The following is a 26,207-nucleotide window of genomic DNA, read 5'->3' on the forward strand; positions in this document are numbered from 1 at the left end:
CAACACTAAGGGTGAGTAGGAGGTCAGAACAAGCTCCCAGTCTATCGGTTTTGAGTGCATTGAGTTTAAAAGAGTTGAAAGAAAGTTGGAAAACCACCTTTCAATCCTTTTCACCATGAATATGTTCAGATCTATGAAAGATCTTTGGTTATTCATGTGGAAATCGTTCAGATCTAAGTTGTTCTTGGTGGATTGAAGCCAAAACATGAAGTTCATAAGAACACCATGATGACATCATCCTAGAACATCTCAAATCTAGTGATTTCACGGTTAAAAGTTAAGATTCAAAAGATAGAAAGGTGTAGGAGTGAGTGTAGATCAAGAAAGTACAAGATTTAGGTGGAAAACTTACAAGAATCGCGAGAAATCTGAAGAAATAGCGGCTGGAGCGAGTTGGGAGAGAGAGAGCTGTCAACATCAAGTGATGTTGACATATTGGGGTATTTATAGGGTTTCCATAAATGGAAAGGGGGGAAAGGTGGCTGGTCGATCGAGTGGCAACCCGATTCGGTGGCAGCTCCATCGAGTGGCAGCTCGATCGGGTGGCAGCCCGATCGGCTGGCCACTCGATTCGAGTGCTCGGCGCGATGAGTTTTGCGGTTTTGATTCGCATGTTGAGCGTTGCGATGCGATAGAGTTTCTCATATAAATTACTTTTAATCCCAACTACTATATCTAACATACAATCATCCTAAATAACTTGCGTTTAGCGTTTGCGATTCGATTGCGATTGAGTTGCGATTGCGTTGCGATTAATCACCACAACATAACATAAATAAACATGCACAAGTAACATATAAGGCACACACACACACACATAAAACAATATTCAGAACACATACTTCGAGTTGCGAGTGCGATTGCGATGCGATAAGCGATAAAACATGCGATAAACATCGATAAACCTCGATTATTAACAAGCACTCCACATAATACAACTAACGTAAAAGCATAAAAAGACTATCTACAAGTCAAAAAAGTCAAAACAGGAATTGAGCAAGGAGAGACAGATCACAATTAGCAATCTTTTCTTCCTTTGACTTCAATCTTGACTTTGACTTTGACTTCGAAACACGGGGTGTTACAGCCTCCCCCTGTTAAGGGAATTTCGTCCCGAAATTAGGCTTCAACCATAACAAACAACTGCGGGTACTTCGCCTTCATGTCGCTTTCGAGTTCCCAAGTGAACTCTGCGCCTCGTTTGCCTTCCCATCAAACCTTCACAATGGGGATGCGCGAGCGTCTGAGCTGCTTGGTTTGGCGATCCATGATCTCGACAGGCTTCTCCACGAGGTGTAGTGTTTCGTTTACTTGGAGATCCTCAAGAGGTACATACAAATCATTCTCAGCCAGGCACTTTCTGAGGTTTGAAACATGGAAAGTCGGGTGAACGTTGCTAAGTTCCTCCAGTAGTTCGAGTCTGTAGGCCACTTTTCCGATCCTTTCCAGAATCTTAAAGGGTCCAACATATCGAGGCGCGAGCTTTCCTTTCTTTCCGAATCTGACCACACCCTCCCAAGGTGATACCTTTAGGAGTACGTGGTCGCCGACGTCAAATTCAAGGGGCTTCGTCGTCTATCGGCGTAACTTTTCTGACGACTCCAATCTTTCAGCAGATTGTCTCGACTTTGGAGGATTTTTTCAGCCGTTTCTTGCAATAGCTCAGGACCGGTTAATTGCGAGTGCCCGATCTCGTGCCATACAATAGGCGATCGACATTTTCTTCCGTATAATGCCTCAAATGGTGCCATTTGAATGGAATGATAACTGTTATTATACGAGAATTCGACTAACGGCAGGTAAGCGTCCCAATTACCACCGAAATCTATGACACATGAACGGAGCATGTCTTCAAGGGTACGAATCGTTCTTTCAGTCTGACCGTCGGTTTGAGGGTGGGATGCGGTACTTAGATTAAGCGTAGTACCGAGAGCCGTTTGAAACGTTTCCCACAGACGCGAGGTAAACCGGGCATCACGGTCAGAGATGATGTCGCGAGGCGTCCCATGTCGACAAATGATCTCATCGGTGTAGATTCGGGCTAATCTTTCTACTTTGTAGTCTTCCCATATTGGCAAAAAATGGGCAGTTTTGGTCAAACGGTCAACGACAACCCAGATGTTATCGTGACTTGATGGCGTATGCGGAAGTTTCGTTATAAAGTCCATAGCTATACTTTCTCACTTCCATATAGGGATCGGGGGTTGTTCAAGTAAGCCAAAGGGTCTTTGGTGTTCAGCCTTGACTTTCGAGCAAGTCAGGCACTTCCCAACATAGAGTGCGATATCTCTCTTCATGCCCGGCCACCAATACTTGTAGCGAAGGTCCTGGTACATTTTATCAGCACCGGGATGAATAGAATATCGAGATTTGTGGGCTTTGTCCATCAGAATCTGTCATAAATCGGTCCGTTTAGGGATCCAAATTCGGTCCAGATAATGGAATATCCCATTCGACTTATTCACAAGATGGGCTCCATCGTGATAGATCCTTTCTTTCTTCAAAGTGCGCTCGGTAAAGCAAGCATGTTGGGCTTCACGGATGAGAGATTCGAGATGATGCTGGGCTGGAACATTATGGGTGCTATGCAGATAGCTTCGCCTGCTTAGGGCGTCGGCAACGACATTTGTTTTGCCTGGGTGATAACGAATCTCACAGTCGTAATCGTTGAGAAGCTCTACCCATCGGTGTTGACGCATATTAAGTTCTTTCTGGCTAAAGATGTGTTGTAGGCTCCTGTGGTCGGTGAAGACCGTACACTTTGTACCATAAAGGTAGTATCGCCAAATCTTCAAAGACTATCTACAAGTCAAAGAAGTCAAAACAGGAATTGAGCAAGGAGAGACAGATCACAATTAGCAATTCCTTTGACTTCAATCTTGACTTTGACTTTCGAAACACGGGGTGTTACACGTAATCATTGGCAACAATTTTCCCTCTATCATTCTATCATCGACGGCAGTTCCTTTCTCGAAGCTCCATCTCTCTCTTGATTCGAAGCACACTCTTTTGCTCTACATCTTCCGGTTAGTGTATTACCACTGTTTTCTTTGTTATACATGGTTGTGTTTATACTTGTTTGATGATTTACATGATTGGCATGATTATAATGATGATCTAGGGTTTGATAGAAAGCATACTTAACCTTGTTTTAAATGTATGAAAGATGATCTGATTAACTAGGGCTTGGTGTGATCATGAGAACTTGGCAATTTCCTGAAATAATCGGCTGATCTGAAATATTCATATTGTTGATCGATGAACTAGGGTTTGCATGATGTTAGTGTTTTGATGATTTGGGTGGCAAGAATATAAATCTGATTTGATGTTGTTGATAATGATTAGTTCATGATTAGGGTTCATGTGAATCAATGTAAGTTTTTGTGATTATGTTGGTATGGATAAAGCACATGATGATTAGGGTTTTGATCGTGTGATCATGGGTGGTTACTGGTTTGACTAGAAAGACGGCACCGTAGGCTACGGTTGAGACCCGTAGCTTACGGGGGGGATAAACTGATATCGCACACTTCCACCTCGAACACCTCATGAGCCGAACACCCCCCAGTCGCACACCCTTGGACCGCACACTATTGTACCGCACACTCCTAAATGGTACATTCATATGTTGCACAACGTACAACCAATTGATGCATGGTCGCACATTAGGTTATAGCCGCACACTCAGGTGTGGTCGCACACTCAGACTAGACCGCACACCTATGTTGGGCCGCACACACTCACACCTTTAGGCTTTTTGTTATAAGTCCACGTATGGCCCACATGATTTATGTGTTACGTGATATTTTTACTTGAATGCTACTTGCTAGTTACGTGTAGAAAATACGTGCATTATTTGTGCACAATCATAATAACAATGGTAACCATAATAGGACGTGGTTGACGATAATAGTTCAAGTAATTTAATCTGCCGAGCTAAGTAAAGGTGAGTTCACATATTTACTAAAAGCATGTATTCCTGGTGGTTGGGAACCTCACTTTCCCTCGTTTGGGATTGCCTAGTATTCCTGGTTTGGGATATTGTTAAATGCTATTTATACTCCATGTCTTTAGCGGACTAAACAAACTCTATCTATGTCTTTAGCGGACTAAACGAACTCTATCTGAACGTCCCCACACGTTATACTGATTAATCGTCGGGGCCTGGGAATGGAGGTTTGCTTTACGACGGTGATTATATTTTTGTTATCCTTGTCAAGGGTTAACTGTTTTAGTTACCTATTAAGAGGCTCCTTGATTTGAGAATGGCTCTATTAGATTAGTTTTAATTAAATTTTTTTATGTATTAGCAAGTAGAGTTTAACTGAATCAAGAACAATTGATATCAAGAATGCATGACAATGATTATCGAACCTGCAATCAGTTACAGATGAACCCTCGTGTGTTTGTTTAGTTACAATTCCTATGCATAATATTAGCCAACAAAATCAATATATAATCATAGAATATAATTACAAACGGGAACACGATTGCAAGAGATAAATTTCAAATAAAGATAAGCGGAGCTTCATTTCTAGACTAGAGATGAGCATATGGGACTTGGTGCAAGTATCGAACTACCGAATTTTCCGTACCTATTTTTTTGGTACCGAATCAGTACCCACTTTTTGACGTTTTCTGTACCGATTCAGTAAAGTACCGGTATTTTACCAAATTATACCTTCAAATACCGGTAATGTACTGTACCGAACATTTTCGGTACCGATACCGATACCCATATTTGACGAATTTCGGTACCGGTATTCTCAGAGCTCATCCCTATTCTAGACTGACCATGAAAGTATCCTTTGAAAGAGACGTGCTTCAACTCATAAAGAAACCTATCTAGTAGCACATCAATCACTTTAAAGGCTCATTCAATTTAAAACAACGAATTTTCCAATAGTGTCATAACTCAATATAAGGTCGATCTTTTTTTAAACACATTTTCGGTTGAAAACCGTTAACTGAAATTATGGTGCTATGAACTAGTTGAGAATGCGATTTTTGCTACCATAGAATAAAAAACATAAAACTAGACCAGACCAGTCGATCGAGCTTGTTGGACTGGGAACCAAGCATGAAACCAGATTGGTTAAGACTCTTTGACAGTTCACCATTTGAACCTACTGATTACATGTTGGACTAGTGAACCCCCTGGTCGAAACGAATTTTAATTCTTTTTGTTGCTTTAAATACCTTTTCCTTCAAAACTCATTTTCTTATCTAGTTAGTTATTGCTCGAGACTCTATATCTTATTTATATACGTCTTCATATATTATCAAATTTGTAAATGCACAACAAAACATAAAGTATTTTCATATGTTGTTTTGTATTAGATATATGTATATGGTTTCAATTTTTATATTATGTATGACGTCGTCATTCGGTTCTTAATACGGTATGACCAGTCAGATGGGTTCGACAAGTGAACTTGTAAAGTGACCGGCTAGCTATCCGGCCTAGTTCTGAGAACATTGATAAATAGGTACCAAACGACTTAGTGTTTTGCACAACTCAATGTCCATATGCCTCTTGAGCACATAATTACACAAACTACCTTTTTGTACAGTCTAGATATACATTTTTTGAAAATTGGATAGGAAGACAGTTATATTTGTTAGATGGATATTACTTGTCATCAAATATCAATCCTCACAAGAAAAGAAAAACTAAGATTCAATCAAGCTCTTAACTTAAATACAAAAAAAAATATATATATATACATTTAAAGAGAAAACAAAACCAATCCTACTATCGTTACCCCTATCCCCCTCTCTCTCTCTCTTTCTCTGTCAAAGAAGTTAACGTGGCAATGTACAAGATGTGTATACATACACTACCCTAGATCAAGATAGAGGTCCCCTCCCCAAATCAATAAATATAAAATACCCTAACTGGTTGCTAGCTAGAAGTATTTCCACCACAATACTTCCTCAATTTTCTACAATTGGATGGCCAACATTTGGTTGATTTTAGTGTCAAAATATTTTGTAGTTAAATGAAACTAGTGTCCTCTAAGTCATTGGTGCATTGACGACAAAAACTAGCATTGGAGTGAGAAAGATCGTCCAATGGTCTTGGAAAGTTGTTTGGCTTCTGCTTTCCACAACCTTTCTATGTCTTCTGATACTCGCTTAGCATCCATGGATGAACCAAACAAGCCCCGTCTAGAGAACCCTACTGCGTATAGCCCGTAATCACCTTTCCAACCTTGAGGAAATGTTTTCCGAGGCATCCCATCTTTTTCCGAGAACATTTGGTTCTCCTGTAGATAAATATAGTAAGCTTTAGATGCAAATTGATTGGAAATAAAAATGGGAATTGTAGGAATAAAAGAGAATGAAAATTATATAAAGCACCTTTAGCCAAGAGGGAGTATTGCTTCGGTATCCTGTTGCTAAAATGATTGCATCAAATTTCTCTACTCTTCCATTCACAAATCGTACATCATGGTTCCCAACACTTTGAATGCTTGGATGTATCTATACAAGTTCAAATACAAATTAATTATGAGGGTAAAAATGCAATTTTAAAAGTAATTTATTCCACATTAGAAATAAGGGAAAGTCCAAAGATATGGGAACATGTTTAAGGGAATGAAAAGAGCAAAGGTAACACAAAAGCCTATATAGATACATATTGTAGCTTGGTTTACCTTGATGTCTCCACTTTTGATCTTGGCTAGGGTTCCCACATCCAAAACTGGTGTTTTTCCAGTCTTGCCTTTTAGTTCGAGGGGTCCTACTTTGGGGCGTTCGAGTCCAAAGCTAGCCGTGTCTCCAAAGATCAGCCATGACATGATCAATAGAAAGCGATCAACGAGTCTTATGGGTAGCCACTTGAGCAACCACATTGACAACCCAAAAGTCGATCTTCCTAACATCTCTCGTGGTAGGACATGGACCTGTTATCCAATATATCGCGCATTGTCAGTTGTGATTTTTGTTTAATTTGAAAAGATGATAAAGATAAATAAAGTGTGATCTTTATAAGTGTGAGAGCACTTTTTGTTCTTGTGGAGTAGTAGTTTCACTATCATGAGGGCCAAGGACACCATATGCTAAAGGGACCTTTACAGTAAAGAAACACTCATGTAACAATAATTAATTTTATTTCTTTTACCTTTATTTTGTTTTTCCCAAATTGTTTATGGTTTTTTTATGAATATAGTCTTATGTTATTTGCTCGCATGCTAGTGAGTTCCAAGAAAGTGGCGTTTTTACTCACTTTTCTACTCATTACAAAATCTTTGATATTATCTTGTATAGTTAGTGTGTGTATGTGTGTGTGAGAGAGAGAACATATGATATTTTGAATACAAATTTTATGATAAAGATCATGGCAGGTATGAGAATGTCATTTTCACAAAACAAAGCAGGTTCGGTTTTACTAATTATTTAAGATTTCATTTCCAGATTTGTTAAGGTAAAAAGTTTACACTAATGCACAAAAAGCAGGTTTAAAAGTACAATCTATAGTAATGTGACCAAATCCATCCTAACCTTATTTCCACCCTCCATCATTAAATTCTACTTGGATACCATATACCTTTGAAGTAAATAACAAGCTCTATATTAACTGAAAGTACGATTTTCGAATTTCAATAACAGTAACGGTAACAATAACAGTAACGGAAGAAACTTACAGAATCTCTAACAATAAGAGAAGGATGAGCATTGTAATTGCATAGATCCAAACATACTTCCATTCCTGAATTCCCAGAACCTACAACCAACACTTTCTTCCCGCTAAACCGGCTCCCATTTTTATACTCGGACGTGTGTCGAACCTCCCCGCGAAAATCCGCCATCCCTTTAATCTCCGGGACGACCGCCTCAGCATTCTCTCCGGTAGCCACCACCAACCACCGGCAAACATACTCCATCTCCTCCCCTTTCAACCCTACACTCTTCACTCTCCATAACCCTACACACTCATCATACTCCGCACTCTCCACCTCCTGCTCGAAAACCGGCATAATCCCAAACCGCTTGGCGTAATTCTCCAAATACTCTACAAACTGCTGCTTTGAAGGGTACTCAGGATAATCCTCTGGAAAGGGCATCATGGGCAGTTCACAAAACTTCTTGGGGAGATGCAAGCGGAGCCGATCATACGTCTTGTTTTGCCAAAGCGATGCGATACAATTTGATCGCTCCAACACGACGCTGGGAACCCCTTTCTCCTTCAAACAAGCTGCAGCCGCAAGCCCAGACGGTCCAGCCCCAATGATAACCGGGCCGGGCACCCATACACGTCGTGTGGAGCCGGTAAAGTGAGGATCATTAGCCATTTTCCCTTGTAATTCCCTTAAACATGAAATAGTCATGATGGATATGATAGATGGATGTTTTTAATAGCTAAACAGATAATGGAATCTGGATATATGTTGAGTAAATGTATATATATGAAGCAGGTGATGGATTATGGGTTAATATGAGTGGTTGATATTGTGTCAGATTCGAAGAAAAGGGTTCAGTCAAAAGCAACGTGTTGTTTGAATTGAAGTGATTATTAGGGTTCCTGAATCTTCGGGAGATGGTTTTTTTAACGAGAAAGTTGTGTTTGGATAAGAGATTAAGATGAGTATTTGAAGTGAATGATAATCGGAGTGAAGATCGTTTAATGGATCACCATTAATATTGGATGATAATCAGAGATGGTGATGTACATACATTCTTTTTGTAAGAAAAGAAAAGAGAGACTGAGATGAATTAAATTTGGTCACTATATATAAGAGCCAGGGGAGGAGATTGTGAGCCCAAGTGGTAGAGAGGAGCTAATCATAGTAGGGACATATATAGTATCCTACCTGTTTCATAAATTCAAATTTAGTTTTTTTCTTTTTTTTTTTGTTACATATTTTTAGAAAATGTGATGATAGATGTCAACCATACAGTATTGCATTCGAATATATTTAGTTGCTTTATATGTCAATATCTTGTTTCTTTTCTTCTTAAGTTTGTTTAGCAATAGCAATGCGGATACGCCTTATTCCAGAATTTTTTGCAGAAGTATGTGATTTGAGTTGCAAAAGAGTGGTTCTAGGTGGTCAACAATTTTGTTTTCAAATCTAGGTAAGTAGCCAATTCAAACAGCGACCTTACATGAACTTTCTGACCAAAAGCTACAAAAGTTGCACCCTAAAAGAAGATCGTTGTATTAAACAGCTATGTTAATAAAGTCGTTGTTTCAAACAGGTATGTTAATAAAGATCGCTGAATCATTATGCTATGTTAATAAAGATTGCTGAATCAAACAGAAATCTTAAAGAAGATCGTTGTTTCTTTCAGCAATCTTATAAAAGGTCGTTGTTTCTTTCTGCAATCTTGTAGAATATAGCTGTTTCATACAGCAATGTTGATTAACTGACTTGTTTTGTTTTGCAGGAGGCACATGTGAGTCTTAATTTGAAATTGTGGCCATTAAAGATTGCCATATGCAGTACTTTGTAGCCCTATAAACTAGTAGCAGTTGAATCTTGTGGCCTCATGTTTCATTAATCGGAGGGACTTACGCTAAGCCTTCAGCGGAGCCAATGGCTATGCTCATTCGTCGTGGCCAATCTAGGAGGCAATCGGCTGCAAGTTTACCATGGAGGTGAGTGAGCAAGCTGTTGTTAGGCATATAATCATAGACTATAAGTCTTTCATCTCCACCAGCATGAAATCCTTTTAGTCCCAACAAATTCTTGTGTTGAACTCTCCCAAGAATCTCCACCTCAACCATGAATTCCAAATCCGCCTTCACCTATCTTGTTTCCGTTATGAAAATTGTTGGTTGCGTGCACTAGTTCTTTGAGAGTATACATATTCCATGGGTAATCCCTATTCTTTTGGGGACTGCACAAGAGATTAAAATCAAATAACTGGATCCGTACAGTTTCATAACGCAAGATCACCTCAAAAAATGTAAAATTGAAAGATCTAAAGAAAGCATACATGATCTTTGGCTCTTGATCATCCTGAGAAGTGCAACAAAAACAGTTCTTTAACTTCTTCATCGATGTCATCATTAAAGAAATGAAGATTATAGTTGAGAGTGTTAATATATATTCCACAATGAATTATGGGGAGAAAAACAGGTGGAAACAACAAGAAGATGTTGGTTTTCCGGTGATTACAAAGCTGATAAGAGATAACATTGCAGATTCATTCTGCGATCTATTATAAAATTGCTCTTTCATTCAGCGATCTATTATAAAATTGGTCTTTCATTCAGCGATCTTCCATTCAGCGACTTTATTAAGGTATTGGTTCAAAACAGCGATCTTCTTTAACATAGTTGTTTAATACAGCCATCTTCTTTTAGGGTGCAGCTTTTGCAGCTTTTGGTCAGAAAGTTCATGTAAGGTCGCTGTTTGAATTGGCTACTTACCTAGTGTTGGTGCACTTGTGTCTGTACTTTGTCTGTATTCGGTCACGATGTAAACGATGTCCTATTCTTGTGTTGTAAGTTGACCAAGTCAACCATCCTCCGGTTTGACTTGGACAACAGTTGGTAAAAGTTGAAAGATGTACTGTCTCGAAGGATAAGAGATCGAAGGATGATGTGGATCCTTCGATCTCATCGAAAGATATGCTTCGAATGATTAGACCTCGAAAGGTGATCTTTCGAGGTCCCTGCTGATCTTTCGAGTGACCTGCTGATCTTTCGAGTGACTTGTCTTCGATAGATGATCCTTCGGACCATCTATCGGATCCTTCGGACTGCACATCATGAGCTGGGTATAAATACCCATGCATTGTGTTGAGTTCAGACAGACAGACAGAAAGAACACACACAGGCTGAGAGCATTCTGTCCGAAACTCACACACACACTTTGAGAGTTTACAAGTTAGGTTTGTAAACATTGTGCTTGTAACCGAAACCTTCATTTGCATTAATACAAGTTGTGTTAATCGGTGAACCCGTGTGTGTTTGTGTTTGTACTTGCTTAATCTCGGTTTGCCTACTAGCTTGGATTCCGCACTCGCTAGTGGGTTAGTATAACAAGGTTTGAGGTTCGTCATCCTCCGACAAAAAGGGACCTACAAGTGGTATCAGAGCTTGGCTCTTTACCTTGTTTAAAACCGGGTTTTTCAAGTTCTTGGTGTGTGTTTGAACACTTGGTTTAACACCCGTTTTTGTTGGTTTTTCTTCACTTTTAAACTGGAAAACGTGTTTTAAACTTACCGGGAGTGTTCGTAAGTGGGTTGGGTAACTTGAAAACTTGTTTTTGAGTGATTTGGTGAATTCCGGCAATATTCCGGTTAAGGTTCCGGTCACCGGTTTCTGGGTTAAATTTACCATTTTGGGTAAGTTCTTGTTTGAAAATCGTGGTTGGTAAGATAGTACAGTCTGCCATACCCTTTTGCCGAAAGTTGACTTACCAACCCATCACCTTTTTCACCTACCCGTCACATCTGTGTCAGTGTGTCAGTGAGCATTCGAAAGATATCCTTCGACATCGAAAGATATCTTTCAACATCGAAAGACCATCCTTCGTTCAGGGACAGCTCGATAGATAAATATCTTTCGAGTAGTCCTCCTGAGTCCGAAACATATCTTTCGATAAGGGAATCTTTTCGAAAGATAGTTGTTCGAAAGATAGTTGTTCGAAAGATAAGGATTTATCTCGAAAGATAAGGATCTTTCAAGTGTGAATCTTTCGAGATTTTGAATCTTTCGAAGCCATTGCTCGAAAGTCAACAGTGATCTTTCGAACACTGTTGATCATTCGAACAAGTGTGACTCTTCGAAAGACAGATATACGAAAGACAAGGATATTTAACTCGAAAGATAAGGATCTTTCAAAAGGGGAATCCTTCGAGTTCTTGAATCTTTCGAAATTATTGTTCAAGACTCAACAGTAATCTTTCGAGTACTGTTGATCCTTCGAACAATAGTTGATCTTTCGATTGTGGTCAGTTTATTGCTAACAAGTTTCTGTGATCTCAGATCTTTCGACCAGGATTCTTCGGTTGTGTGATCTTTCGGAGTATTCAGTTAGCATTTATTTTGCTTATTAATCATGAATCCGAGTTGGTGGAATCCTGCTCCAGATAGTGGTAAATATACAAGTTCAGGAGTTACTCCTTCATGGTGGGGTACACCGGCTCCTGATAGTGGAAAATACACGTGTACAAGTCTATCACCATCATGGGCCGAATCTCCAGTATCTACATCTTCACAAGTAAATGCTTTACCATCAAATCAATGGGCATTAGTAACAGGTCAAACTCCGAGTGTACAAAGTATCTTATTAAGCGAAAGCGAAACAGGAAGTTTGAATCGACCCCCAAAACTGATGAGTTTGAATGAATATCCAGGATGGGCTGAGAGGTTTAAAACATATGTTCTTGGTCAAAATACGGAACTGTGGATACGTTTCACCACAGATTTCGATCAAGCCATAGAGGTTGCTGCTTCAGAGACTGCGTCATTTGCTGATCTTCCCGAAGATAAAAAGAAAACGTATGATCTGGAAAAGAAAGCATACGCCATTCTCACCCAGGCTTTGAGCAAGGATATTTATCACCAGTTTGTCAGCTTCAAGACAACTAAGAAGTTGTGGGACGGGTTGAAAACAAGAGGAGTAGGGAATGAAGCAACACGTCAGTTGCGTCATGATCTGCTCAAGAAAGAATTTGACAGCTTCGCTTGCATGGATAAGGAGTCTCTGGGAGACATGACAAGTCGTTTCTATCACCTGCTTACTGAGTTGAACAATTTTGGAGTTACAACAACTCAAGCAGAGGTGGTAAAGAAGTTTGCTGATGCCTTACCTCCTCAATGGAGTAGTTTCTTGGAAATCCTTAAGTATAACGGAGCGTTGAGAACTACAAGTTTTAACGACTTCGTGCAGCTTTTGGAAAACAAGGATCAGGAGGAAACCTTAAAGGCGAAGAGAGTTCCATTGCCACAAAATCCTGAAATGTATTATGGAACTTCCAGCTCTTCGTCTGCAAGAACTGGTTCACATGCTCCAATTCAAACGGCGTTTGTCACAAGCACAGATTGTTTTGGCAATCCAATACAAGTTCCTGTTAAGCCGCCTCCCACCACAGATATATTTGGAAATCCAATCCAACCACCTCCACCTCCTCCTGCTCAACAACAACGTGCATGTTATGGAGGAACATCATCTGCTGATCAACAATCAAAGCCAAATATAGTACAGCTCGACACTTCAAGCTTTTCTAAAGTCAGTGTAGAAGTAGCCAAGGAACACATGGAACTACTTAACACTATAGTGAGCGCGTACTGTGGGTTGATAGAAGGCCAGATTGGCAACATTAATCTGACACAGGAAGACTATCGGCAGATAGATAAAGAAGAGATGGACTTGATGGATATCAAGTGGGCCTTTGCAAGTGCTGTGAGAAGAGCAAAGGATTGGATGGAAAGTACTGGCAGAACCAGCTTGGAAAGTAAGAGAGACACCAAGTATGGGTTTGATAAACAAGCAGTAAAGTGCTTCAACTGTGGTGAACGGGGTCACTTCAAGAGGGAATGTGCAAAGCCAGCACAGCATGGAAACCAGAACCCCTTCAGAAACCAGGGCAACCAGCAGAACCAGAACAGAAATAGTGAACGTACGTTAGTGCCTGTCAACAATCAAGCCAACCGGGCACTTGTAGTTCAGATGGATGAAGGTTGTGACTGGTCAATCCAGTTTGGTGGTGATGCTCCTAATGGTACAGCTTGCTTTGCTCAAGTTGTGAAGGATGTTGTTAACACCAGTGGTGGAGAATCTTCCGCCAGTGGTGGTGAATCTTCTGAAGATGAAGACTCTTCTGGGTACAGCAGGAGTGTTGATGAAGATTCATCTAGGTCAGGCGATGAGAATATGGGTGAGACATCTGGTGTCTCGGTTGATACTGATATCGATGAACGTTTGGATGAAGCTGCAGCACTAAGTGACAGTAGATATATTCTGGTGGATCAAGCTGCTCATACTTCGTCTTCTCTCCATTCAGCCTTTATGGCTTATGTCGACAGTTCTTCAAGTCAGGTATGTGTCGATGAACCCATTGCTGTAAACTGTGATAACTGTGATAGCTTGCAGGCTAAATGTGTTAAGTTAGAGGCAAACATGTCTGAGTTGCAAGCCAAACATGATGCTTTACAAGCTAGTTTGTTTGACTTGCAAGACAAACATGGTTCCTTGAATGATGAGTGGTGTGCATTGCAAAGCAAACACGAGGCTTTGCAAGAAAAATATGATGTGACATTCATCCACAATCAGAAGTTGACTGTGGATCTTTCAAAATGCACAGAAGCCAATATGTTTTATGAAAACCATGAAAAAGAATTTAAGTCAGTAATTGAAACCTTAAAGAAAGATAAAACTGAACTGACTAAAATGGTTTCTAGAAAACAAACTGATATTAATTTGTATATATCTCGCCTTGAGATTATGCAAAAAGAGATGGCTTGTGTGAAAACCGAAAGTGATGCGATCCAACTCAAGCTAGACAGTTATTTGAGCTCTAGCTATGTGTTAGATCACATCATTGATGTTCAGAAGGAAAAGAGAGATGTCACATGCATAGGCTACAAGAAGTGTCCACCACCAGTGAGACATAATTATGATGCCATGCCTGATGAAGAGGACAGGGTATTCTTTGAACCGTCTGTGCCTCTAGATGTTAAGGAGTTTGCTGCAGGACTCGGATACCAAAAGGAAGTATCCTCAGATTCAGATGTGTCAGCAGATACATTTGTGAGTGCTGAACAGAATCAAGATCCTCCAGTTGTGATTGAGGATGCTGATTCGTCTGATGATGAATCTGACGATACTGTCCCAGCAAAGTCTGATGCGGTAGCCAAAAATGAGGACATACCTCTTGAGAATCACATTCTGTGTGATCCCCCTGTTCAACCCGCTAAGACTGTTGCAACTGAGTCCTCATCTGCAGAAGAGCTGGAGAGTGTGAATTTGCTGTACACTCTAGTTGGTGATGATAAAATTTACTCAGACAAAGATTTTCCCATTAAGAATGTTAATCAATCCTTAATCTGCAAAGTCTTTGAAAATTCGACAAGTAAGTTTTTGGGAAAGACAGGACCACGTGTTACAGTTACACAGTGTCCTCCTATTCCAAAGGCTGAAATTCGAAAACAATTTGGTAACAAGAAATTACCAACAGTGCCAACACAGCAAAATCACATCAAACCCAAAGGTAAAACACCGGCTCAAGCTGACAAGAAGCCGAACCAAAGGAAGAAGAAAAAGGTTAACTTTGTGAAATCGACGGGAACGGACAAAATTGAAAAGTTTGAAAATCAATCTAACTTAGATTTTGTCAAGAAAGCTATTGTCGAGAAAAGAAATGAACCAAGTAGTTCAAAGCCTAGTACCTCGGGTTCACAAAGTTCAACATCATCGGCTAGACGATCACATGATTCTTCGGGGTTTGTTGAACGAAGATCATGTTTTGAATGTGGAACCATTGGACATATTATTCGTAATTGTCCATATCTTCATAAACAAAAAGGAAAGGTTGATGATCCCCGTGGCAAGACTGATCGTAAGCCATCTGTTTCCACAAAACAAGATCCCCGACTTGTAAAAGAAAGGGAAAAGAAACAGAAACGCCAACAGGTCAAAAAGATTGAAAAAGCAATTAAAATCGATGAGGTTCAAAAACAATCTGTTGCTGTAAAACCAGAAAATTCTAAAACTTCAAACAATCAGGAAGTTAAAATTTTAAAGAAAGACTCTGGTAAAACAAAACAGACATGGAAACCTAAATCGGTTACTGAATCAGGGGGACCATCACAATTCACCAACCATCAAAGACAAGAAGTTATTGTCATTGATGAAAATGGAAGACCCAAGACCACAATGGCTTGGGTCCCCATCTCCAACTAATAATTTGAGTTCATGTGCAGGGTGCTTCAGGAGGAACTATCAGTAGTCATTGGATTGTTGATAGTGGGGCATCCAGGCACATGACAGGCGACATGAAGCTTCTCTACGACGTTAAATCTATTAGAGGAGGTTATGTTGCTTTTGCTGGAGATAAAGGTGGATATATAACGGGTGAAGGAATGATATCTAACGGGATTGTCAGCTTTGACAAGATCAATTTTGTGCAACAACTTGATCACAATCTTCTTAGTGTTTCTCAAATCTGTGACAAGCAGTTCTCAGTACACTTTGATGCTAATGGATGTTATGTGCTAAAACCCGGCTTCAAAATTCCAAAAGAATGGATTCTCTTGTCGGCTCCAAGGATAAATGACTTGTACGTCCTTGACATGAGCCAAGCTATTACTACGTCTGCACAAGCAACTTGTTTCGTTTCCAAAGCCACAGAAAAAGACACTATCTCTTGGCACAGACGAATGGGTCACATTCACTTGCGCAAAATGAATCATTTGGTTTCAAATGAATTGGTGAATGGTGTTCCCCTCAAAAATTTCCATCTTCAAGACGTCTGTGTTTCGTGCCAGAAAAGAAAGCAAACAAAGAAGAAGCACCCTACAAAGAAGATCAACACGGTGGCAGTTCCTCTTGAACGCTTGCACATGGATTTGTTCGGTCCTGTCAAGCACAAGAGTATTCGGGGTGATCAATACTGCCTCGTTGTTACTGATGATTATTCAAGATTTTCTTGGGTTGCGTTCATGGCACACAACAGTGAAACCTTTGGCATCATCAAAAACTTGATCATTCAGATTGAGAATTTGTATAAGTTGAAGGTTAGGCGGATACGTAGCGACAATGGTACTGAATTTAAAAATCATTCCATGGCGGAGTTCTACACTTCAAAGGGTATTCTTCATGAGTTTAGTGCAGCTTATACTCCTCAACAGAATGGTGTCGCTGAACGTAAGAACCGCACATTGATCGAGACTGCTAGGACAATGTTGGTAGAGTCGCAGCTACCCATTCCATTCTGGACTGAAGTTGTGGCCTCTGCATGTTATACATTGAACCGAGTCCTTACAGTCAAAAGGCACAACAAGACCTGCTTTGAGCTTCTTCAAAAACGGAAACCAGATTTATCTTATCTAGAACCGTTTGGAGCTCCATGCACAATCATCGATCCTAATGGAAAGTTTGGGGCAAGAGCAATTGATGGATACTTTCTTGGGTATGCCACCCCTAACTTACGAGTCTGGAATCTAGAGACTAAAAGGGTCGAGGAATGGTCTGAGGTCAGAGTACAACGGCACACTTTGCCAGTCAAAAATCCGGGTCAACCTTGGATGTTTGAGTACGATGACTTTTTCAATTCGATCAATGTTGAAGCCGTTGAAGAAAATGTTGCGGCTAGGATGTTTTTCGAGAGTGACAATGCAACAGTTTCACCGGTGGTTCGTCCAATTCTTGTTAATCAAGAACCATCTTCTTCGGTGAACAATATTACTCTCAACAATGAGGATTTTCATGATGCAAACGAATTGAACGAATCTTCAGAGGATGATGAATTTCTAGATGCAGATCAGGAAGCTCCTACAACAGCAGTTCATGGTACTTCAGAGGGTACTCCTCCAGTAGATGCCCATAGAACAGCTGAGGCTACTGCATCATCCTCTTCGTCAATTCCGGGTCTTGATTTAGTTGTTGATCTTAATCTCAACAATCTGGGTATAAATGTTCCAGTTCCAGATAATCCAGAAACAAGGATTCATAATACCCATCCTCAACAAAACATCATTGGTAATGTGCAGAGTGGCGTACAAACAAGAAACATGTTGCGAAACAACAACAATGCAGGCTTGTATGCAGCTATTCGAGAATCCGGGCAACAAAACGACTGGTCCTTCGCGTGTTATGTCTCACAGGAAGAACCAAGAACGTGGAAAGAAGCCTTGAAAGATAACGCTTGGGTTGAAGCAATGCAGGAAGAACTGCAGCAATTCAAGAAGCTGGGTGTCTGGAAACTAGTGGAGAAACCTGCTGGATATAAGAAGATTGGTACCCGTTGGGTTTTCAAATGCAAAAAGGATGACCGCGGAGTTGTTATCCGAAACAAAGCTCGTTTAGTCGTTCAAGGTTTTCGTCAGATTGAAGGAATCGACTACAACGAAGTCTATGCACCAGTGGCACGTCTCGAAGCAATTCGAATCTTTCTAGCCTATGCATCCTTCAAAGGATTCAAGGTTTATCAGATGGACGTGAAAAGTGCATTCTTACACGGTGTGGTTGAAGAAGAGGTGTACGTCGAACAGCCTCCAGGTTTTGAAGATCCTATCCATCCCGATCGGGTTTGGTTGCTCAACAAAGCTCTTTATGGTCTTCATCAAGCACCGCGAGCTTGGTATGCAACCTTATCTCACTATCTGCTGGAGAACGGTTTTCGTAGAGGTCTTATCGACTGTACTCTCTTCATCAAAGAACAAGATGGAGATCTTCTTCTGGTACAGGTATACGTTGATGATATTATTTTTGGTTCTACTAATGATGTCTTGTGTAGGGAATTCGAGCGCATCATGCAGGATAAATTCGAGATGAGTGCTATGGGGGAAATGACTTTCTTCTTGGGCCTACAAGTTCAACAAACAGAGTCTGGGATATTCATCCATCAGACTAAATATGTTGGTGACATCTTGAGCCGGTTCCAGATGTCTGATGCAACGCCCATTGGTACCCCATTGCCAACCAATCACGGAATTACTCCTGACTTGAAGGGAGAAGCTGTTAGCCCTTCAAACTACCGCGCTATGATTGGATCTCTTATGTACCTCACAGCATCAAGGCCAGACATAATGTACCCAACGTGCCTGCTTGCCAGATATCAAGTTAACCCGAAGGCCTCACATCTTGCAGCTGTCAAAAGGATTTTTCGTTATTTGAAGGCGTACCCTGACACCGGTCTGTGGTACCCTAGGGATAATAACTTTGAGTTGGTAGCTTTCAGTGATTCTGATTTTGGCGGATGCAAAATCGACGGTAAATCCACAACGGCTGGATGTCAGTTTTTAGGAAATCGCCTAGTCACATGGCAGTGCAAGAAGCAGACGTGTGTCGCTACATCAACATGCGAAGCTGAATACATTGCTGCCTCAAGCTGTTGCTCCCAAGTTCTTTGGATCCAACAACAAATGCGGGACTACGGTTTTGAATTCCTAACTACTCCTATTTACGTTGATAATTCTGCTGCTTTAGATATCACTAGAAATCCTGTGCAGCATTCAAAGACCAAACACATCGAAATCAAATATCACTTCATACGTGATTGCTTTGAGAAAAGGCTAATCGATGTTGTTAAGGTCCACACCGATGACCAACGTGCCGACTTATTTACCAAAGCTTTTGACAAATCAAGATTTGACTTTTTATTATTGGTAAACGGCATTAAGGTCAAGCAAGAGTAAAACCAACATCGGAAAATCATTTTTGTAAATACCTTTGTGTTTTAAATTTATCTTAGTTTATTGATTTTAGGGGGAGTAAATCCAAAATCTGAAAATCCAAAAACATCTTTTAATTTCAAAAACACAAAAACAATAGAAAAACAAAAATGAGTTTCCTGGCGAGCAAAAGAGAAAGTGATAGTACATCAGTGGTCTATCCAAGCCTCTTTAAACCTTAAATGAAAAACGATAAGCAGCTCTATATAAGATGTATCGGTAGGCTCACAATCATTTTAAAGTGTGCAGGGTGATATAAATCTTAATCGACTGAAGACCAGGTGGGAACCATTCATTGGCATATGGTCTTAGTACCGAAATTTCGTTTGATAGATTGCCGAGGTTCTGAGATATTTGGTCTTTATGCTGCTTATCATCTGGGTATCATGGTTGTATCTTTTACCGAAAAATAACGGGGACGCAAGTCTAGATCTTCCATGATACTATACATACATGTACATATTCATACTACATTCGACCTCAATAAGTGATAAACAATCACATGTCCAAACAAATAAGTGATAAAAATATCACATCTTTCCGGGTGTCAAGTTCGTCTCTCTGCTGTACGGAAGTACTGACCTGTTCACGGACTTGCACCTGTGCCCTCATGCATATGAAAATCAAGTTCCTCATCAATAAGTGATTATATCACATAGGGCTTGTTTTCAATTCAAAATAAGTGAGTATCTCACATTTTATACGGTCAAACAGATGATAATCGGTATACTCACCGGTAAGATGAACCCTCGTGCATACCTTGATACGGGAATGTGTCGTGATGTGGATGAACACCGGTCGGTAAGTATAAATCATACCTTAACGTATCCCCTCGCCATGATTACATCTGATAAGTTGAGCTTAAGTGGACAACAATACCGATAATTGTTATAGGATGCTTATCTTAACGTTAACTAACTGAACAACAAGAGTGTTTTGGCATGACCGTACACTGATATGATTCTCTTACCCTCGAAACTCGCAAAAAGAATGTTTGTATATATTTATTTATTTACTGCTTAACTTTTATTATTTCTTTTAAACAGTTTCGTCGTTTGGTGCATATCAGCACGACATTAGCGGTGATGTCGTTTGATAACACTCAAAGGATTCTAAAATTGTTGTCTTTTAATTTCAAAAACACGCCTAAAATCTGTGTTTTAATATAAACTTTATAAAAGCCAAAAAGATTTTATTTCTGCTTTGTTTTCGATCGTACGATGTTGGAGCTCAAGTCTTCGTTACCTGAAACCTGACTGAAAACCGAACTGACTAAATCTTCATAAACGGTCGAAATTTGCATGTTTTGAAAGTTAAAAATTAAATTGTCAAATTTATTGAACTTTCAAACTGTCGGACGGTGGTTGATTATGACATGGTCATTCGTGTGTCACTTGGTTATACTAACTATATTCCAAGCAGTTGTTCTCATTACGCGTTTAGATTTCTTGCATGTGCAGATTCTAAAGGCTAGGAGAACATGGTCGATGACAAGCTCTGGAATGAAGACACGACGAGAAGGCGCTCAAAAGATGAAGATGATCGAGTTGCCGCTGGCCATCATCAACACCACAAGGATCTCACTTCATAAAGATAAAGTCTTTTCACGAGCATAACTCAAGGGGGAGCTTATGTTAAGGGGGAGTTTGTCAACACACTTCCTACATGATACGGGTAGTTTGTTGATACACTCTCTGCTTTCAAGACGTGAAGACTTTGAAGATCCTCCGACTTTGAAGACTTGAAAGGACATCAGAGTTTTGAGAACTCGAAGACCCAAGACCGTCGAAGTTCGAGACGAGTCTACAACTATAGAAGATAAAGACAAAGCTACAGCCAAGGGGGAGTTTGTTGGTGCACTTGTGTCTGTACTTTGTCTGTATTCGGTCACGATGTAAACGATGTCCTATTCTTGTGTTGTAAGTTGACCAAGTCAACCATCCTCCGGTTTGACTTGGACAACAGTTGGTAAAAGTTGAAAGATGTACTGTCTCGAAGGATAAGAGATCGAAGGATGATGTGGATCCTTCGATCTCATCGAAAGATATGCTTCGAATGATTAGACCTCGAAAGGTGATCTTTCGAGGTCCCTGCTGATCTTTCGAGTGACCTGCTGATCTTTCGAGTGACTTGTCTTCGATAGATGATCCTTCGGACCATCTATCGGATCCTTTGGACTGCACATCATGAGCTGGGTATAAATACCCATGCATTGTGTTGAGTTCAGACAGACAGACAGAAAGAACACACACAGGCTGAGAGCATTCTGTCCGAAACTCACACACACACTTTGAGAGTTTACAAGTTAGGTTTGTAAACATTGTGCTTGTAACCGAAACCTTCATTTGCATTAATACAAGTTGTGTTAATCGGTGAACCCGTGTGTGTTTGTGTTTGTACTTGCTTAATCTCGGTTTGCCTACTAGCTTGGATTCCGCACTCGCTAGTGGGTTAGTATAACAAGGTTTGAGGTTCGTCATCCTCCGACAAAAAGGGACCTACACCTAGATTTGAAAACAAAATTGTTGACCACCTAGAACCACTCTTTTGCAGCTCAAATCACCTATTTATGCAAAAAAAACTCCTTATTCCATCTGTTATTCAGTATGTTTTTTTGTTATTCAATATTTTTTTTTTTGAACGACAAATTTCTTTTATTCACTGCTGTCTGTGGAACTTGAACCCAAGACTTCCCCTCTCAAAGTGTTTTAAAGCTTTGAATTTGTCAATGGACCACCACCCCATAGGTTGTTATACAGTATGTTAACATCGAAATTGATTGAATAAAGTTGGATACATACTACGTATATAGCCTGTAAAGTAGGGATGCTAAATTGGTTGTATCGACTGGTTGACCAGTCAAATGCGGAATACACATGAAGCAGGAAACGAGTCAAACGACACATGTATTCGAGGGTTGATGTGAATATTGTGGTGTCAATTAAACCAGAAGCATTGTTTATGAAAGAAAATGCAAGATATATAAAAAAAATATGTACATTTATTCAATTAAAACGAAAATGTGTATAGCCGATCGATGGTTGCATGCTTGGGACAGTATGCACTTTCATACTATGAGATGAGGATCATATAAAAGAAGTAGAAAAGTTTTAAAGAAGATGGGAATGATTGTAATGAAAGTCGCAAGGTGACCATATGTTTTATACTTACGGTATACATATACAAGTAGAGTGGTTAGACATGTACAAGGCTAGAAGTTAAGGACACTCAACACAGAAGCAATAAAGACTAGGGGTGTGTGTAATTAACTAGAACAAAAGTTTGGTGGTGCTTTCTAGATTCAAGTATGGAAGATTAAGGTATGCAACAAGGGTTATTTTATAGTTTAATTGTGTAGTACATAGTCACGGGTGAAGTTCTTAATCTTTTTATATTATATGGAAAACTCTACTTTACATACCATTCACGTTTTGTTCTCTTAGGTTTTGTTCTCTTAGCTTCTCACATGTGTTAAATTTTATTAATACGAGTTGTAGATTTAAACACCCTTTATACTCATCAGTAGATATTGTATTTGTATTTAAACACCTTTAAGGAGATAACTTATTGATGACCATCGACATCCCTGGTCACGAGGAAATAGGTATATAATTTAAATATAAAAAAAAAATCATCGTGGTTGGTTATAAGGTAAGGTTGATCATCAATTTCAGCCACCGTTTGATCGTAATAAAAAAAAGGGTTCAATTGGGGTTCCACATATGCTAATCTAATAGATGACATCACTATGATTGTTGATTAGTTGTTTTTGTTTAGCGTGTCTGATATATGTGGTTAAGTGGTGTTTATCACTTTATAACGAAGATGGCCCCTATGTTAACCGGGCATAGGGGCATAAACGAGCCGAACTGGGAGTCGAGCTTTAGCTTGTTTAGCTTATGAGATCAGCTCGAGCTTTATTTTTAAAACTCGAACTGAACTTGTGAGTGGGTTTTCAAGCTCGAGCTTAGCTTAGGCTCAACTTGTTTACGAGTTATTAATTGATCTATATATATATATATATATATATATATATATATATATATATATTTCTAACTAGCTTATAAATTCGTGTATTACACGGATTAAATATAAAAAAACTTAGATTGAATAATATTTTAATTTATAAGTAGTACAAACCCGTGTATTAAGGATGATTTAGTAAAAAAGATTTAATTATTGTATTTTTTATTTTACGGTAATATTTTATAAAAGACATTGTATTTATCTAACAATATTAATTAAATAGTGCATCAACATATTTAAATTAAATTTTTATATTATTAAGGATAAGGATTAAAAAAAATTAAAATAAAATGTAAGTCTAAATTGTAAGTTTGAAGGAGAGAATGACACGTGATAATAGTTGGAATCCTATATTAAAAGTTAAATTAGATTTGATGTTTTATTTGTAACTTTATCATCTTTATCAATAATTAATAGTTTAAATCATTTGGTTTTAGAAATATATGTGGTTAATCTTAATGAGATGTAATATTACCGAATAAAGTTATTATAATAATGCATAAATAATTAAATTGGAGATATTAATAATAATAAAATAATAATAGTTTTGTTAGTGATCATAATAAACTAACGATTAAAAGGCTTTTGATTTTAAAAGATATTATATATTATCAATTTGTAACACAAATGGGCATTAACTGGTTGTACTTCATGCTTAAAGTGTGTTATGAGCATATTTATGTTGTATCTTGAGTAATGTTATGTGTACATTAGGTATTTGGAAGCCGTGTGTCCCTTTGCCACGCATCCTTGCAACGTCACATTTACTCTCTCTCTCTCTCAAAAGACATAAGTCTCAAACAATCACTTAATCAGTCTCAGGCAATCACCTAAATCCTACCACCAAATCAACAATTGAACAACCGATTTTCAGTGAACCACATGCTTAAAGTGTGTTATGAGCATATTTATGTTGTATCTTGAGTAATGTTATGTGTACATTAGGTATTTGGAAGCCGTGCGTCCCTTTGCCACACATCCTTGCAACGTCTAAAACCCTAATAAAGCTTCATTTTTACTCTCTCTCTCTCTCTCTCTCTCTCTCTCTCTCTCTCTCAAAAGACATAAGTCTCAAACAATCACTTAATCAGTCTCAGGCAATCACCTAAATCCTACCACCAAATCAACAATTAAACAACCGATTTTCAGTGGTTTTCCAGCGATGGCGACGACGCCAATCCCAGGTTCGTCATACAGTTTTATTGTTATTATGAGTTGTGATACTTTAATCAATCTTTTAATCTTTCATGTGGATTTCTAGGGTTTGTTAATATTGTTTGTGTTTAACTGTTTATAGAGAGAGACTAGGGTTTATAACTCAAGGCATCAGTTGAGCCTCTGGTAAGTTATTCGGGTCGTGCTAAACATCGGTACATAGGAGGCGATCCTCATGGTGGTGTTTGTTTCCCAGATTGTAAACAGTGATGGTTCAATCGACACCGTAGGGAGCAAATATAGGCAATTGGGGTAAGTTTCCTTCTTTTTTTCACAATTTTATGAGTTTCAGCATCGCTGGGTTTCCACGGTTCCTTAACCTGGCTTTTTTACTTTTTTTACCTTTTATCTTCTTGATCAAGTGGCATGATTTTGTGTTGTTGGTTGTTTGATTTTAGTAACTCAGTTCTTTGCTGATTTTGTGGTTTTGGTTGTTTGAAGGCATAGATGAGTATGTTAGATTGTGATGCTTCATTTGCCATGAATTAAAAAAAATGAACCAGCTCCTAAGAAAAATAACATGTGAATTTGTGAATCTTTTTTAGTCTTATTTGATTCTTTTTGATGAATTGAAGTCACCTTATGTGTGGTGTTCTTAATCCCCAATTTTTGTCTAGATTATCTGCACCGGATTGGTTTAATTTTCCACAAATTGAAAATAGATGTTGGTGATGCTGTTTTTTTTTTTTTTTTTGGCTAATCTTGAGTGCAGTTCATCAATACAGTTGCTAAGACCATGTGTAGTGGCAAAGGAATTGGGCGTTTTTTGCCCCATAATGCCAAACCACACCCACCACACCGCCCCTAGGCGTTTTCTTTCAAAAAGTGGTTTGGGCGTTTCATTTAAAACACCTGTTGATCAAAAAGTTAATTGAATGGGCCAATAGGAAATTAGAAAATAGAAATAGAAATGGATGGGGCATTATTGGGCATTATATCACTACACCCATTTTAAACTATTGACCCAATGCTGACTGGACTGTCACGTGTCGCTTCATGCCTAAGGGAAGGGCATTAGTTTCAAGCCCCACTGCACATGGTCTAAGGGGGGCATAATCCACCAGTTCAGTTGATCTTGATGAAATTCTTCAAAGCATGTTTAAAGTTTTCAGTAGAGGTTACAATCCCCTAAGGGATTTAAAAACACTAATTGAGATGACGAGACTCATGGGGATGAAGGATAGTCGGATACGGAGCTGAGGTCATGACGCCTGAAGGTAAATACAAGGGAGAAATTGATAACAAGTATCTTAAACTAGCATGGATATATGAATGACTGACTATGTGTGTTTATGATTGGAATAGGATATTATGTTGGGTTGTTAAGATCCTCTTAACAGATTGGTATGGCTGGAATTGAGTTAAAAATTCGAAGCAGTGACCCTCCCTGTGATCCTCCTTTGCTATATTTTGGGGTTCTCTAATTGCTAGCTGAGGTTAACGGATATTTTCCTTTTACCCAGATATGCTCTTCCTTCTAATTTGAGTGTTTCTGTCCTGCATCTTGGGTCGCCGGGTAGGGTCTAGCACAACAAAACAGAGTGGTCTACATGTTTCTCACATATTCCATTCATTGACTTTATCTTTTTGGCCATCAATATAATTAAGAGCC

At 39.2% G+C, this 26,207-nt stretch overlaps 1 protein-coding gene across 1 annotated transcript; it reads right to left on the minus strand.

Annotated features, from left to right (window-relative positions):
• Positions 1 to 5,727: 5,727 nt before the first annotated feature.
• On the minus strand, positions 5,728 to 8,750 carry LOC110904100 (indole-3-pyruvate monooxygenase YUCCA6). The gene is made up of 4 exons (XM_022149917.2): positions 7,650 to 8,750; positions 6,660 to 6,908; positions 6,364 to 6,486; positions 5,728 to 6,269 (listed from the first exon to the last, which is right to left on the minus strand). The coding sequence occupies exons 1-4, from the start codon at positions 8,331 to 8,333 to the stop codon at positions 6,048 to 6,050; spliced, it is 1,278 nt and encodes a 425-aa protein (XP_022005609.1). The 5' UTR covers positions 8,334 to 8,750; the 3' UTR covers positions 5,728 to 6,047.
• Between the last annotated feature and the right edge of the window lie 17,457 nt (positions 8,751 to 26,207).

The sequence above is a fragment of the Helianthus annuus genome, chromosome 6, assembly GCF_002127325.2.
Source record: "Helianthus annuus cultivar XRQ/B chromosome 6, HanXRQr2.0-SUNRISE, whole genome shotgun sequence".
Taxonomy (NCBI): domain Eukaryota; kingdom Viridiplantae; phylum Streptophyta; class Magnoliopsida; order Asterales; family Asteraceae; genus Helianthus; species Helianthus annuus.